The following is a 16739-nucleotide window of genomic DNA, read 5'->3' on the forward strand; positions in this document are numbered from 1 at the left end:
TTGTCTTATTTCGTCAGCAGTTTGGTCGTTAGAATGCACCTGTCTTGGCCAAATGACAGTGATGCACTTTACAGAGATGTCAGTTTGGTCTACACGTGCAAGCTAAGGTATAGAGTTAAACAGTAATCAACCCTCCTAGTAAAACTGTTTCATTGTAGACATTTGCTACATCCTTAATACATTTCTTGATATAAGGGCTCATCCCCCCTGCTGATAAAAATTCACAAGGGAGCATAATGAACACTAAATTGGATTTTGCACATGTGGCTGGATACTGATGGCGTATCACATTTTTTTATGTCCTCTACTGTTGGCCAAATATATTATTTATTAAGATAAAGAGACTTGAGACTTGGTGTTGCTGGCTATACTTACTGTAGTGTTGAACAAAAAAATTACATTACCGGACACCAGGCTTCCCTGAAGGCCTGAATGCAGTTAGTCACTCTTATTTTATGGTCAACTGAAATCTCCATTAAAATGGATTCTAGCAGTAAGAATCTTAATTTTTGAACAGTTGGAGGGCATTTTCACTGATCTGTGTTAATGTGCAGGGTTACAATGGGGAGTTAGAATTTTGGAGATCGGTTTTAAAGTTGGAACCATCACCATGGAAACCACTGGAACATTCAGGATGATTGTTCCAATCTTGGAACTTTGCCCCTTTATGGCTCTTTCTATTAAACCACCATGTTATGGCTTTCCAAAGACATCATACTTAAAGAAAGGTCCCAAATGTAAGCTTGTATAAACTTGCGCTATATAAATACCAATAATAATAATAATAATAATAAAAATAATAAAATGCACGGTTTTGGTCTCAGATAATTAGGAGTTAGTAATTAAACGGTTCTACATTCATACAGTATCTCGCAATAGGATTAAGATAGGGAAAACGATTTAAAGATTCATAATAACTGGTATGAACTGTTTCCAGTGAGACAGATCTGGTAATAAGAGACAGTTAATCAGAAAACACACATTTCAAAAAGGGATAAATCTATTTTTACTGTATTTTACATTAAGCATAGTAGGGAGATGCTCAGGGGGTGTTGGGATGGGGAGGGGAAAGGGATCAGAGATTGTTTAAAGACATACTAACACTTAAAATGCATACAGAACACTGCAAAGATTAAAACTACATTAGTTATGATATGTTGGTTATTCTGATCTCAAGTCTCAAACTTAACCATTTATCGCCTGCAACGGAATTGTCAGGAATGCAAAGTGAATATAACATTTCAGGACTAAATAGCCAAATTGAAAGCATAGATCACTTGGAGAATATTTCCAGTTCGGCTATTTTGGCCTTAAATTTAAAATTCACTTAGAATTTCTGACAATTTTCCCTTTAGTGAATAACCCTGATTATGTGTAAGGTGTTAGCAATTGTAAAGTCCTGTAGCCATAATTTCATATTTGCACGTATTTTATAATAACATACATTACAGAGTTGATCAACGCTTTTAACGACTTTCAAGTTTACACCAATATTTCAAGGTGGAAAAAAATAGCTACATTTTCCCCAAAAAAATCTGTTGTTGGTGAATAGGCCCAACCAGTCGCACCACTGGCATTTGTGAATATAACTGAACCTAAAACGCAGTATAATTAATGTTGCGAAGAAGATGATTAAAATATATAAGATTAAGGCTTTGGAAACATGTTCTTAAACAAATATGGATTCGAAGTTAGACTTCTAATTCCATTAGCCTGAACTCACTTATAAAAAGGGCCATAAGTACATTGTGTTAAATTTTTTCACACTATGGCCTAATGGCAGTGACCCCAGCACACACGTGTATCAGTTGTAACATATGGAGTCATTAGATAATGGAAGCTTTACACAGTATCACATCCTATCAAAAACAATGAATTGGTGGCACATAAATGAAGTAATCCGGGGCTATCTGCCTGGTCCCGTCTCTGCTAAATATACACTCCAAGCACTGATGTTTGCCCTTTTTTAGTACTAAACTGCTGATTACCTTATCACACATTGAATCTGATTCAATTCTTTACATATTTCATCAAAAAATAGATAGTTTAATAATAGTTTGGCACTACTCCACCCTAAAAAAGTAAAACTAATTGCGCACGTGATTCATTAAAAAAATGATGTGAAGCTGGAATAGGATTTTACACAATACAGCCTACATGATATAAGCTTAGTGTTAATGTAAGCGTTAAAACTGCATTGTGGCAGCTATTGGACATGAGCATGCACACACCAGGAGGGCATGTAGAGGGGCAGATTTAGGTAAATGAACAGGCACATACAAAGAGGGCAGAGAACAGGTAATAAGAGGGGCAGGCATTGGTGGGCATGGAGAAGGACACAAAAGGAGGACAGGAGACAGGGCAGATACAGGGGACCTGCGAAGGACACACAGGTAAGGCGGTGTGGATCACTCAGGAGGGCAAGAATAGGGTACACAAGGAAGGTATGGAGAGGGGCACACACAAGGGGTAAAGGAGAAGGGCACCAGAGACAGGTGTGGAGTGGACACACAAGGAAGAGGTAAAGAGGTGCACACATGGTGAGCTTAACTTGCTCAGCAACTCAAAGCTTTTAATGAAAAAAAACTGCTGTCAAGTGCTGTATCATATCTCAAAAACCCTGCACTGGCCAGAATTGATGGCATATACTTTGGGAGTAGTGAAAGGACTAAGATTGGCAGGTATGCTTTGGCCACTTCCTGGTTTGAGGCACTAGCCAAACGTGTCATTTTATTGTTTGCATAGCTTCAATGCAATATATATATATCTTGGTTTCATATATATATATATATATATATATATATATATATATACATATATATATATATATATATATATATATACACATATATTAATGTGTATATATAATGTACATTTGCTCTGATGGGTAAATATATATGATAAATTATTCTGTAGTGAAAACAATAGATATGGTATTGCTTTGCTGGGAGGGTAGTGGATGCATGGAATAGCCTTCCAGCTGAAGTGGTAGAGGTTAACACAGTAAAGGAGTTTAAGCATGCGTGGGATAGGTATAAGGCTATCCTAGTCATAAGATAAGGCCAGGGACTAATGAAAGTATTTAGAAAATTGGGCAGACTAGATAGGAGAGAAGGTTCTTATCTGTCGTCACATTCTGTTTCTATGGTAAACACACACAGAAGTTGGTATTCCATGTAATATTACATTATACCACAAGTCATATGCATTTTTCTGTATTATGTACAGGTTAGTCTGGACATTAGGGATTATAGAATTATAATGGACATTTTAAACAATGTGTTTCTTATCTATGCTGGTCAGTACTGTCAGCTCTAGTATGAACATATATATGTGGTCTACAGGTCAGTGAGTTATTATTATTAATATTGGCCAGTCTGCATAGGAGGTCTACTAGTTGCTTGGACTTACAATAAACCTATAATACACTGAATATACGAGTGAGCTCTCCTAATACTGGCCAACATTTCAGGGGTCTATTCTAATAGTGACTGCAATTACATATCAATGGTTTATTTTAATAATGACCATTCTGGTTAGTCTTATATATGAATGGTTATTTCTTACATTGGCCAGTCTGCTTATTGGGCTATACTAATAGTGGCCAGTCTGCTTTACGGGCTATACTAATACTGGCCAGTCTGCTTTACGGGCTATACTAATACTGGCCAGCCTGTAGCTAAGCTGCCAAACTGTGTAACATGTATCTGAGCAGAGGACCCTTGCCTTGGCAGAGATGTATTCTGTCTGAGACCCCCTCCCACTCACCCCAAAGACCTGGCACTCAGACACCAGTCCTACCTGCCGCGGAGTCGTGGCTGTCCTTATCCGGCCTTTCGTGTGGCGCCCCCTCCTGTCTGTCGTTATTACACACACCCTGGTCCAGCCTGGCCTCGGCGCTGGAGCAGCAGTAACGCAGGACGCAGGTACCGCAGCAGATGGTGGCATCGTCCCCATCAAAGCGCTCCGGGCACTGGAATCCGTCCCTCCACACCGCCTGGGCATCCACCCACCCGTGACAGTACTCACCGCTCCCCCGGGCGGCTGCCAACACTGCCAGCAGGAAGGAAGCAGCTGCCAGCAACGCTAAAGGGGTGCCCTCTGCCCACATGGCTTGGGGCTGTGAACACACCAGATCCTCTCCCCTCTCTGATGCCCAGCCTGCTTCCCTGCAAACTGGAAATACTGGAGCTACTGGCACAGTAAACTTGCAGATGCCCCAGTATGGGGTTAACCTGGAGACAGGGGCTGCAGTGAGGGGGCTCTGACTTGGATGAGTTGAAGCAGCTGTCTGAGGATTAGGGTTAAATATCCCTTGTAACCCTGAACTCATCCAGTGCCCAAATTTCTTCCTGTCCTGGAGATCACAGCTTGGAGACAGACACCAAGTTAGCCTGCAGCTGGCACAACATGCACACACAAAACTCCACCATAGAAAATCCACTTTTGGGGGGGAGGAAATAATAATAATAAAAAGGTCACTGCAGTCAGGGGTCCCTCAGATATGACTGATCAGGAGATAGCAGATACTTGTTTCCAGTACGAGAATAATCCGAACGTTGAGAATTCCTTCCTTCTGGGAGAAGTTTGCTGAGTATTCCACAGTTTAAAGGTCCAGATCAGCATCCTCAGTCAGTCCCATGCTGGTCTATGGACCTTTGCATTGCAGCCACATCCTGAGACATCCACAGGGAGAGAAGTAAGTTGCCCAAAGAGAGAGAGAGGAGACAGCAGAGAAGCAGCAGTGGGTAAATGGTGAGAGCTTGGAGGGGAGACTCTTGAACAGGCTGCCAGTTGTCAGCAGGGAAGCAACTGGCCCAGGAGCAGTGTGTGGAGAAAGCCCTGTCACACCTCCCTCCCCTTGTCTGTAAATAAACTGCTCTCTCCTGTACATCGCTCTTATAAGCCTTCACAGGGCACGCATGTGCACTAACACACACAGAGCCCTCACTGAAAGTTAGTTATAGGAGCAGCTTGCAATCAACATTTAATAAACTATTACAACAGGGGTTTTGGAACTTGTTTTTTTGACTGGATCCCAAATAATATAAGCAGGAAAGTACTTTCTTCATTTGTAAAATTAACTAAAATACATATTCTTCTAATATAACCCAGACTCACAGAATTGAGCACAAAACATTTCTTTTAGGATGTGCATCAGGTAGAGTTTATAAAGGTTAACATTTATTAATTTATATAATTATATTATATTTTTATTATATTTTTTCTTTTTTACAATTACCAGCTTTTTTTTTTAACGTAGAAAAACTAAACATTTTGCTTGGTGATCACTAGGCCTATACAACCATAAACAGAGGGCTGTATTCACAAGTTCTCAACAGAAGTAATATGAAACTCAAATGGCAAAATTTAGACTAAAACAGCCAAACTGTGACGACAGCAGATTGGATAATTTAGCAAAATCAGCTATTTTGGCCTACATTCTACCGTTCATGTTTGAATTTAATACAATTAGGGGTTTAGTGAAATAAAACCTTAAGTTTTCAATTACATTTTTAATAAAGAATTAATAATAAAAAAATTAAAAAAAATATTTATACCCTGACGGGTCTCCTATTCCATTCTTGATACCGATCTGTCGTGACAACCCCTGTTTTCCTATCCTTGCCATAGGGCAGGTATATAAAGCCGTGCTCTCGCATTAGACCTCCCCATAGATAGGGGGGAAGCACGAGCCAAAGCACAGTGATGCAATGTAGCCATCATAAACGTCCAGTCCACCCAGCTGAATGCTTTTTCAGCATTTGTAAAAAGGAAAGGTAGAGGGTTGCCAGAATGTGTGGCTTCATTCACTATGTTTAGCACGCTAATTATATTAAATTAAAACCCCTTCAGTGACTTACCTAACTCCAGCACCGATGTCCCTCAGTGCTGGGTCAGGCTCTGCCCACGCTTCCCCCCTATCTATGGGGAGGTCTAATGCGAGCGCACGGCCATTGCCGCGCATGCGCATTAGGTATCCACCGCCGGCTGACGTTGTTAAACATAAAAGGTAGAATGTAGGCCAAATAGCTGATTTTGCTAAATTATCCAATCTGCTATCGTCAGAGGAGCCATTATTCAATGCTTTCCTATGGGGATTCCGGCGATGCTGGAGGTCCTCATGCATAGCGTGAGGACGTCCAGCGTCATTTAAAACACTTTTCATGTTTTAAGAAGCCTGAAGTTCCTCTAGTGGCTGTCTGGTAGACAGCCACTAGAGGAGGACTTAACCCTGCAAGGTAATTATTGCAGTTTATAAAAACTGCAATAATTACACTTGCAGGGTTAAGGGTGATGGGAGTTGGCTGTCTTCTTCTTCCTATTTGAGTGGTCTGGGTGCCTGGAGTGTCCCTTTAAGACAAGCTAAATGGTGTGGTAGCAACACTGGACCAAAAGCTTTATAGTACCTATATGATAGATCATCTGGCCCGGGAGCATTTCCTGTCTAAGAAAGCTTGAGAGATGTCTCCAGTTCTGCCTTCATGATGGGTCCCTCCAATGCCTCTACCATCTCTGGTTAAGTTGGCAGTTAACTAATTTACTTAATTATTAATTAAGTTTGTCAAGTAGGAAAAACCCCACTTTAATAAAGTGACCTCAGATGAAGCACGTATGTTCCCCCTCGGGTTTCGATACGACCTGTGCGCCGTTATCCTGAAAGTGTTGTGATATCTCCATGTTGACTTGTGTCCTGCAGATAAGAATAATTAAACCCCCAGGAACACTCCACAGGGCTGTACAGTGGGACCTGCTGCCTCATGCCCATTGGGGAATTGCGTAACCAGGTGGAGGCACCAATATCAGCACTAACCAAATGGAAGAGAAACTCCTGAGCCACAAAGATATAGTCAATGTGATTATAGGATAAGTAAACCTGAGAGAGAAAGTAATAATGCCTGCTTTTGGATTTTTTACCCTCCAGGTATCTACGAGCCCCAGCCTGTTCAGGGACATCTGAATCTGAGGAAAAGTTTGCCCAGGGTGGTGGCTATAACCCTTTGATGTGACCACCAGTGTTTAGTGGGACACTGAAGTCCTCTCCGAACACCAAGATTCCCTCTCGGAACATGTACAGGAGAGTCAACACCCTGGATAGAAAGGACTGTTGTTGCACATTAAGGGCATAGAATGAAAGCAAACAAAAAAAATTAAAGTTGCCACCCCATGCCTTTTTGGACTTGTAATTCTCAGAAAAGAAACCCAAGAATGAAAAAGAGATAGTATAGGAGAAAAGACCTGAGCAGAGAAAGGAGAAAAGACAGAAGCTAAGGAACTGAAGAGAAGTGACAACCTTTAAAAAAAATATACAAAAAAGGTAGAAAACAGAGGAATCAAAAGGAGTAAAATCTCCAACTTCTTTCCACCACCAAGATCTCCCAACAGAAGAGTCCTGGATCCGATGAACATTTCAACTCCCTCCCCCTCTCCCACACACATTCCCAGTGAATATAAACTTAAACATTTCTAAAGAAAACAGTTACTATAACAGAAAAAAAAACATTAAATAAAGTGTTAATTCCGCTCAACCACCTGCTCTACTTTTTTGGGGGGAGGGAGGTATCAGATTGACCCTTAGCGTGATCCATGGCTATAAAACTTGTCAAATCTGCAAGAGTTTAAGTGTGTCAAACGGGCATCCCCCAAGACTCTCCCTCCTAAAAGATGAATAACAGAACCCCCCCCCCCCCCCCCCAAGATGGGCGTAGAGTAGGAATGTAGGCCCCAAAAGAAGTTCCAAACTGTAGCTCTATGATATCTCAAAGTTGCATATAAATCATGTGATTAAGAGGGCTTTACATGTGTTCTCCAAAATAGTGAAAGAACATTGAGCTGGGGTTGTTCTTGTGCAGCCTCTGGAAACTGGGGGCCTCTGAGGGCTCTGCAAAGTCAGATGAAGGATCCAGTTCCTTCCCTAGTGCACCCTCAGGCTTCTTAATAGTATGTTGGCTGCTAGCCATTCATACCAAGAGGCTGAAGGGGAAGCCATCACCCATACAGGGTACTTTTATTTTGTAGCTCAGTAGTTACTGGGTAAAGCACACTTCAAGCGTCTGAGGTAAGTAAAGAGAGATCCTGGAACCTCCACTTCCTGGAACAGCCAGGTTTGGCAGGATCTAGCTATCTGCAACACCTGGTCTTTAATCACAAACAAGCTTTCACATCCCTAGGGGAACCTATAACCTGAGTGCGCGTTGAGCACTTTCAAGCTAAATATTGTCGGAGCAGTCAAAACTAGTGATGTCCCGAACAGTTCGCTGGCGAATAGTTCCTGGCGCCACGGCGGGCGAACATATGCGATGTTCGGTCCGCCCCCTATTCGTCATCATTGAGGAAACTTTGACCCTGTACCTCACAGTCAGCAGACACATTCCAGCCAATCAGCAGCAGACCCTCCCTCCCAGACCCTCCCACCTCCTGGACAGTATCCATTTTAGATTTATTCTGAAGCTGCATTCTTAGTGAGAGGATGGACAGTGTAGCTGCTGCTTATTTAATAGGGAAATTGATAGCTAGGCTAGTGTATTCAGTGTCCACTACAGTCCTGAAGGACTCATCTGATCTCTGCTGTAAGGACAGCACCCCAAAAAGCCCTTTTTAGGGCTAGAACATCAGTCGGCTTTTATTTTTTCATGTGTAATCTAATTGCAGTTGCCTGCCTGCCAGCGTGTGTGTCAGGCTCACAGCGTATACTGTGCCCACTTGCCCAGTGCCATCACTCACTCACTGGTGTCACAATAGCTTGCATTTAAAAAAAACAATACTTTTTTGATTGTAATATAATAGCAGTCAGTTTCCTTCACACGTGTGCGTTTCAGGGCCTGCCCAGTGCCACCATGCACTCACTGGTGTCACAATAGATTGCATTTAAAAAAAACAAAACTTTTTGGACTGTAATATAATAGCAGTCAGTTTCCTTCACACGTGTGCGTTTCAGGGCCTGCCAGGGCACAGTGTCACACCAGTGCAACTCATATCTGGTGTAACAGTAGTGTACATTTAAAAAAAAAATTTTTTTTGACTGTAATAGATTGAATAGCAGTTAGTTGTCTGTCAGCGTGTGTGTCAGGCTCACAGCGTATACTGTGCCCACTTGCCCAGTGCCACCACTCATATCTGGTGTCACAATAGCTTGCATTTAACAAAAAAAAACCTTTTTGGACTGTAATATAATACCAGTCAGTTTCTTCACACGTGTGCGTTTCAGGGCCTGCCAGGGCACAGTGTCACACCAGTGCAACTCATATCTGGTGTAACAGTAGTGTACATTTTAAAAAAAAAAAAAAAATTTTTTTTACGCCAATCAACGCATGCTGTTGCCACCACCAGAATGCCGTCATTGCAGAACTCAGCAGGTGGCATTTTTTTTGTGTGTCTGCCTCTGACAACACGATGCCATTTGCAACCCGTGCCAAAAGAAACTGAGTCGTGGGAAGTCCAACACCCACCTAGGTACAACTGCTTTGCGAAGGCACATGATCGCACATCACAAACGCCTATGGGATCAACACATGAGTACAAGCAGCACACAAACTCAAAGCCACCATCCTCCTCCTGGTCCAGCATCTTCAGCCACGTCAACCACTGCTGTCCTCTCAACCATCCGCCACTCCGTCTCTCGCCTTGAGCAGTTCCTGCTCATCTGCCCACAGTCAGGTGTCTGTCAAGGACATGTTTGAGCGTAAGAAGCCAATGTCACAAAGTCACCCCCTTGCCCGGCGTCTGACAGCTGGCTTGACTGAACTCTTAGCCCGCCAGCTTTTACCATACAAGCTGGTGGAGTCTGAGGCGTTCAAAAAATTTGTAGCTATTGGGACACCACAGTGGAAGGTACCAGGCCAAAATTTCTTTGCACAAAAGGCAATCCCCAACCTGTACTCGATTGTGCAAAAGGAAGTAATGGCATGTCTGGCACACAGTGTTGGGGCAAGGGTCCATCTGACCACTGATACCTGGTCTGCAAAGCATGGTCAGGGCAGGCATATCACCTACACTGCGCATTGGGTAAACCTGCTGACGACTGCCAAGCATGGAATGCGTGGCTCTGCAGAGGAGTTGGTGACACCGCCACGACTTGCAGGCAGGCCTGCTGCCACCTCCTCTACTCCTCCTACTCCATCCTCTTCCATAACCTCCTCGGCTGAGTCCTCTTCTGCTGCTGTGTCTTGCTCCACATCAACGGCACCCCCCAGCTCCCCAGGTACTGTTCCACATCCCGGAAACGGCAGTGTCATGCCGTCTTGGGGTTGACTTGCCTGAAAGCAGAGAGTCACACCGGACCAGCACGCCTGTCCGCCCTGAACGCACAGGTGGATCAGTGGCTGACTCCGCACCAACTGGAGATCGGCAAAGTGGTTTGTGACAACGGAAGAAATTTGTTGGCGGCATTGAATTTGGGAAAGGTGACACATGTGCCGTGCATGGCACATGTGTGTAATCTGATCGTACAACGCTTTGTTGCTTAAGTACCCAGGCTTACAGGACGTCCTGAAGCAGCCCAACACGTTGGAATTCAACACTCCTAATGTTCAAACCGCCTGCTCCAACAAGAAAAAGCCGTTAACGAGTATTTGTATGACCGGGGTGCTAGGACAGCCTCTGCGGACCTGGGAATTTTTTTGCCACGTTACTGGACGCTCATGCGCAATGCCTGTAGGCTCATGCGTCCTTTTGAGGAGGTGACAAACTTAGTCAGTCGCACTGAAGGCACCATCAGCGACATCATACCATTTGTTTTCTTCCTGGAGCGTGCCCTGCGAAGAGTGCTGGATCAGGTCATAGATGAGCGTGAAGAGGAAGAGTTGTGGTCACCATCACCACCAGAAACAGCCTTATCAGCATCGCTTGCTGGACCTGCGGCAACGCTGGAAGAGGATTGTGAGGAAGAGGAGTCAGAGGAGGAATGTGGCTTTGAGGAGGAGGAGGAAGACCAACCACAACAGGCATCCCAGGGTGCTCGTTGTCACCTATCTGGTACCCGTGGTGTTGTACGTGGCTGGGGGGAAGAACATACCTTCAGTGAGATCACTGAGGACAAGGAACGGGACATGAGTAGCTCGGCATCCAACCTTGTGCAAATGGGGTCTTTCATGCTGTCGTGCCTGTTGAGGGACCCTCATATAAAAAAGCTGAAGGAGAACGACCTGTACTGGGTGTCCACGCTACTAGACCCCCGGTATAAGCAGAAAGTGCCGGAAATGTTACCAAATTACCGCAAGTCGGAAAGGATGCAGCAGTTCCAAAATAAATTAAAAAGTATGCTTTACACAGCGTATAAGGGTGATGTCACAGCACAACGGGAATCTAACAGGGGAAGAGGTGAAAGTAATCCTCCTCCTCCCACAACCACACCGGCAAGAACAGGACGCTTTACAGACGTGTTGTTGATGGAGGACATGCGGAGCTTTTTAAGTCCTACGCATCGCCACAGCCCTTCGAGGTCCACCCGAAGAGAACGACTCGACCGACAGGTAGCAGACTACCTCGCCTTAACTGCAAATATCGACACTCTGAGGAGCGATGAACCCCTTGACTACTGGGTGTGCAGGCTTGACCTGTGGCCTGAGCTATCCCAATTTGCGATAGAACTTCTGGCCTGCCCCGCTTCAAGTGTCCTGTCAGAAAGGACCTTCAGTGCAGCAGGAGGTATTGTCACTGAGAAGAGAAGTCGCCTAGGTCAAAAAAGTTTAGATTACCTCACCTTTATTAAGATGAATGAGTTTTGGATCCCGAAGAGACTGACAGTGGGCAATACATTCGACTAAAAAAGGCCTGATGAGGGGGATTACTTAACACACCACTCCTATCTGGTGGCACATTAGATTACACGCACAGTGCCCCAAATTTGAAGTAGGAGGACCAACTGATAGGAATAGTACTACTTAACACACTTTATAATAACGCAGAGAGAGGCAATGCAGAGAGAGGAGTCTGAAGAAGAGGAGTCAGAGGAGGAAGGTGGCTTTGAGGAGGTGGAAGACCAAACACAGCAGGCGTCCCAAGGGGCTTGTTGTCACCTTTCGGGGACCCTTGGTGTTGTATGTGGGTGGGTGGAGGAAGAGACCTTCAATGACATCAGTGAGGACAAGGAACGGGACATGGCTAGCTTGGTATCCAACCTTGTGCAAATGGACTGTTTGCGGTTGTTTGCGGTGCGTTAAACGGGGAGTTTGGTCTGTCACTGTGAAGCGGGCGTAACCCTTACACTACCTGATCGATACAACATCATACCTGATGTTTTAAAGCACGTTATTTCAAACAATTTAGGAATGTTAGGTGATTTATGCCCTTTATGGGTTAAAACCAGACTCTGCATCAACTATGTAATTTTCCATGGGAGTTTTGCCATGGATCCCCCTCCGGCATGCCACAGTCCAGGTGTTAGTCCCCTTGAAACAACGTTTCCATCACTATTGTGGCCAGAAAGAGTCCCTGTGGGTTTTAAAATTTGCCTGCCCATTGAAGTCTATGGCGGTTCGCCCGGTTCGCCCGTTCGCGAACATTTGCGGAAGTTCGCGTTCGCCATTCGCTAACGGAAAATTTTATGTTCGCGACATCACTAGTCAAAACCCAACATCAAGGTGAAGAGATCTTGTAAGGTCTCAGAAAGTTACTCAGGAGCAGGGCACAATGGTAGGCATTCATTTTGTCTGTTGCATTTACGACCCCGGTTGTCAAGGTCCTCCATTTGGTGTCTCAAATCTAGTAGGACAGTTTCCTTTCATTGGGCACCCAGCTCTGATGAGTCGCGGAGCTATGTAAACCACAAGGTCTGTGTCTCCAGGGCCAACACATTGCCGTCCATCAGATTGGATCAGTGCACTAACAGTGAGCCATCTACAGGATCAGCTGGGTCATTGGTACCGCAATACATATATATATTGTTACAAGCTCGCTGCTAACTGGATGAACACAATGGCAGCTGGATTTATATACATCCCAGACAGTATTGTTACATCCAGGGAGTACATCCAGAGAGTACTGACACTCCAACGCCACATACAATACTATATCCAGACAGTGGGCCATTTTACTTGGGGAGGGGGGGGGGGGCTTTTATTGTGGCCAGCCTAAGGCACACCTGTGCAATAATCATGCTGTCTAATCAGCATCTTGATATGCCACACCTGTGAGGTGGATGGATTATCTTGGCAAAGGAGAACTGCTCACTAACCGATTTAGACAGATTTGTGAACAATATATGAGAAAAATAGGTATGTTGTGTACATAGAAAAAGTCTTAGATCTTAGATGAGTTCAGCTCATGAAAAATGGGGGCAAAAACTAAAGTGTTGCATTTATAATTTTGTTCAGTGTATTTTGTTGCTACATGTATGCTATTGTTGAGATAATATAAACAGCATACTTAGGTGCAATTTCCAGTCTACTGTAGGCACTCTTATCTGATCACACATGTTGTTTTTTTACCCTTTTAACTTATATTGCTGTTAATGAAACATCTTTTGACATAGAATTCTAGTGCAACCATGTATTCTTTTTAATTTGATAGATAGACACTGATTCCAACATACACACTTACTGACACCAAAAGGTTAGTTCCCCTCATCAAATAATGTTGGTAGAGGACAAGATTGATGTCTGAGACAGTATAATAATAATATAATGTAAAAGAACGAAACGTGCCAAAATAATAATAATTTAATAGTGATATAAAATTTCCTTGGCGATAATATGAATTTTTGGAGATATGTTATATTTATTATGTATCCATTCACGATTCTGAACAAACCAATTGCATAACACAGGACTGATGCAGAAAAACTATATAGCTACAGGAAATGTCATAAAAAGAAAAAATCGAAACAGACAATCTGAGACGGAGGTAATGTACAAAGACCCTTAGGGTACAGTTGAGCCTTGAAGAAACTTACACTTAATTTTCTGCAGTTTTAAATTGTTTCTGTCAAATACAATCACCCAGTTCAGGTCTTGATTAATCACTTTCTTTCTCTTGATCAAACATCTTTTTCCACAGAAAACACACAAAAGTACACACATATCTTACTCGCTTTGACACTCATCTCCCACGACTCCCCAGTGCCGCCCCTCCACTCCCACGCCTTCGCAATCTTTACCCTTCCTCTCTCCAGTCCTCTTTTACCTCTCTCCAGTCCTCTTTTACCTCTCTCCAGTTCTGCTCCTTCTCCATCTAAACTCCAACTGATTGAATATACTAGTTTATAACGTGTAATCCATTCAGTGACTCCACACTGTTTTACACACTAGCAAAGAGTTGCTCATTTACATTGACCCCCCATTCAACTAAATTGCTGACTAATTTATTGTCTTAGGACATAAGCTGTTTCACCTATACAAACCTCCCAAGGGTGCCTATTTAGAAGGGGCAGTCCCTGTTTTGCGCCCAAATGCCTCCGTCCCTCTTTTCTATCTAGTCCCTCTTTTTTTTAGGAGCTCGTATTGTTGGTGTGTCTGAATGAATACCAGAGCTCCTCAACAATAATACTCAGTATATTTACAGTGTGTAATTGTGCTTAGAAATCAGTCTATGTAAATAAAATACATTGTTCTTCTTTTAAATTACATTTTAGTTGTGTAAATTGTTATTATTAAGTCACCAAAAATTTCTCAGAACAGCCTGCACCTGGCCACACCCTCACTCACACCCCTAAAATTAAAAAGATCCTCTTTGTCCACTTGAAATATTAGAAGGTATGCATATCTTTGGATAACATTTTCAAGTTATTTAATATTTTTGGATAAAGTTTAAAAACAATTTTTTCTAAATATTAAAATATCCAAAAAAATAAATCATATATAAAAATGTAAAAATATATTTTTAAATGTTTTTAATATTATTAGATTATTTTAAAAGTGTATTTAAAAAATATTAAATCAAGGCCATAATTAGCGGCTTTACAGTTCACCCTACTTCACTACCTTTTCAATTGTCTGCTTTCCTAGACATTCACCTGTTGCTCCTTTTTCTCTTGTGGTTTTTGTTTTTATATCACCTCCACTAGACTGTAAGAACATTCAAGCCGGCTCCTCAGTAGCGTGCTGTAATAGTTTGTTAGTTGTTTTCTGTAAAATCCCCATATTAAATTTGTACAGCCCCGTAGAATATGTTGGCGCCATATATTTGCCAGTAATATTTGCATTCACAAACCAAAATTTGGAGATTGCAGATTTCAGACTAAAATTGTATAGTTGGAGAAATAGCTAATGGAACACTCCACTGTCCAAATAAAAAAAAAAATCCACTGCTTAGTAAATACACCCTAAATGAAAACATGCATGCATTTAATTATGCATTTTTTACATTGGGCATTATCTAATAAAAAGCTTGTAAAAGCTGCATATCTCTTGTCTGCAGCCTTTGCAAGCCCTCCCCTACATCCCCAGTCCAGACGTTCTTTGGCTGTCCAATCACAGACTTCCTAATGCAGCTCAATAAGAAATCTTTGCAAGGGAAGTGCTATGGGCAAGTTTTGCCTCTTAAAGTTAGCTAACTCTACTGAGCTAAACAAACCAGGAAGTAACAAGACTTGACTGCTTGAAAGCTGTAGGGGTGTAACAAGGTTATTTTATAAAAGTGCAAATACCCATTAAAATCAGCTTTTTTTGTAAAATGAAAAAAGGAGGACACACTCGTTACACAGAGCATTTCAGCAAGCTAAGTTACCTTTGGGGTCCAAAGTGTTTTTTTTAGATTGGAAAATGTTCTTTTTTCATTTTCATTTCAGCTATATTGGCATAAAGTTAGAAATTCACTTTGACTTTCTGACAGTTAACACAATTATTATTATTATTACTATTTTATTATTTATATAGCGGCAGGAAATTCCATAGCGCCGTACAATGGGTGGTCTAACAGACACGTAATTGTAACCAGACAAATGGCCGCTCCGGAATAGAGGGGCTGAGGTCCCCGTCTCAATGAGCTTACATACAATTAACCATGCATGAATAATATGACGCAGATTTTAATGGTAGCAGCCATGATGATATGTTTATATTTATAAGACAACATTTAAAATACAAGTTCATACTTAATGCAAGAAAAAATTATTTGTTAGGCATCCTACGTAACATTGCAGATGTATATTTTGTTTCTTGCAAAAGGACTGCTTTCTCGTCTGTGGGATGCTTTTTATGATGTCAGACTATATATTTTATTTTATGGCTTTGGAAATTTGTATTGAAGAGCAGAGACCAGTTTTAGCAAGATAAATGTCCAGAACTTGTCCCAGCTCAGTGATTTCATCTGAAGCATTTCCCTGGATTATCTATAAAAGCTTGCATACTGTAAATACGCCGTCCATACACAGGACGACTCAGATGGGAAAACATTTGGACAAATGGCTCGTACATGCCAAACGCTCTCCGGTCTATTTTTGCTTGCAGGAAGTGATACAGTTGCAGACGGATTAATATATCAGTAGGATATAATATGACTAGAAAAGATTAAATACCCAGTCAACCACAAATTGCTGAAAAGTCCGCTATTAATCCTGCGTCCAATGCAATGTGTTTGTGAAAAGGAACAGCCTGTGTTTGGTGTTTTCTGGTGTTCTCCTATTTATTGAGATGCGCATCATTTTATTGATCGATTTGTAACTGCAATAACCGCAGTGAGGCATGCAGGCTGCCTCGATCGGCGAAAGCGAGTCACTAGTTTTTATATGAAATTGATAAAGGGGATACTAACTTGGTCGTCTCCACTGATTTTATGTGAAAACAAAGCACTGTCTTTTCAGC

General features: G+C 42.3%; 1 protein-coding gene across 1 annotated transcript in view; it reads right to left on the bottom strand.

Moving 5' to 3' along the window:
- The window catches only part of SHISA2 (shisa family member 2), a 30208-nt gene extending 25352 nt beyond the window's left edge, over positions 1 to 4856 (bottom strand). Inside the window, exon 1 of the mRNA XM_063429649.1 lies at positions 3802 to 4856. Coding sequence (XP_063285719.1) covers positions 3802 to 4333 — 532 coding nt within the window. The 5' untranslated portion in view covers positions 4334 to 4856. The remainder of the gene's footprint in view (positions 1 to 3801) is intronic.
- Between the last annotated feature and the right edge of the window lie 11883 nt (positions 4857 to 16739).

Source organism: Pelobates fuscus, chromosome 1 (genome assembly GCF_036172605.1).
Source record: "Pelobates fuscus isolate aPelFus1 chromosome 1, aPelFus1.pri, whole genome shotgun sequence".
Taxonomy (NCBI): domain Eukaryota; kingdom Metazoa; phylum Chordata; class Amphibia; order Anura; family Pelobatidae; genus Pelobates; species Pelobates fuscus.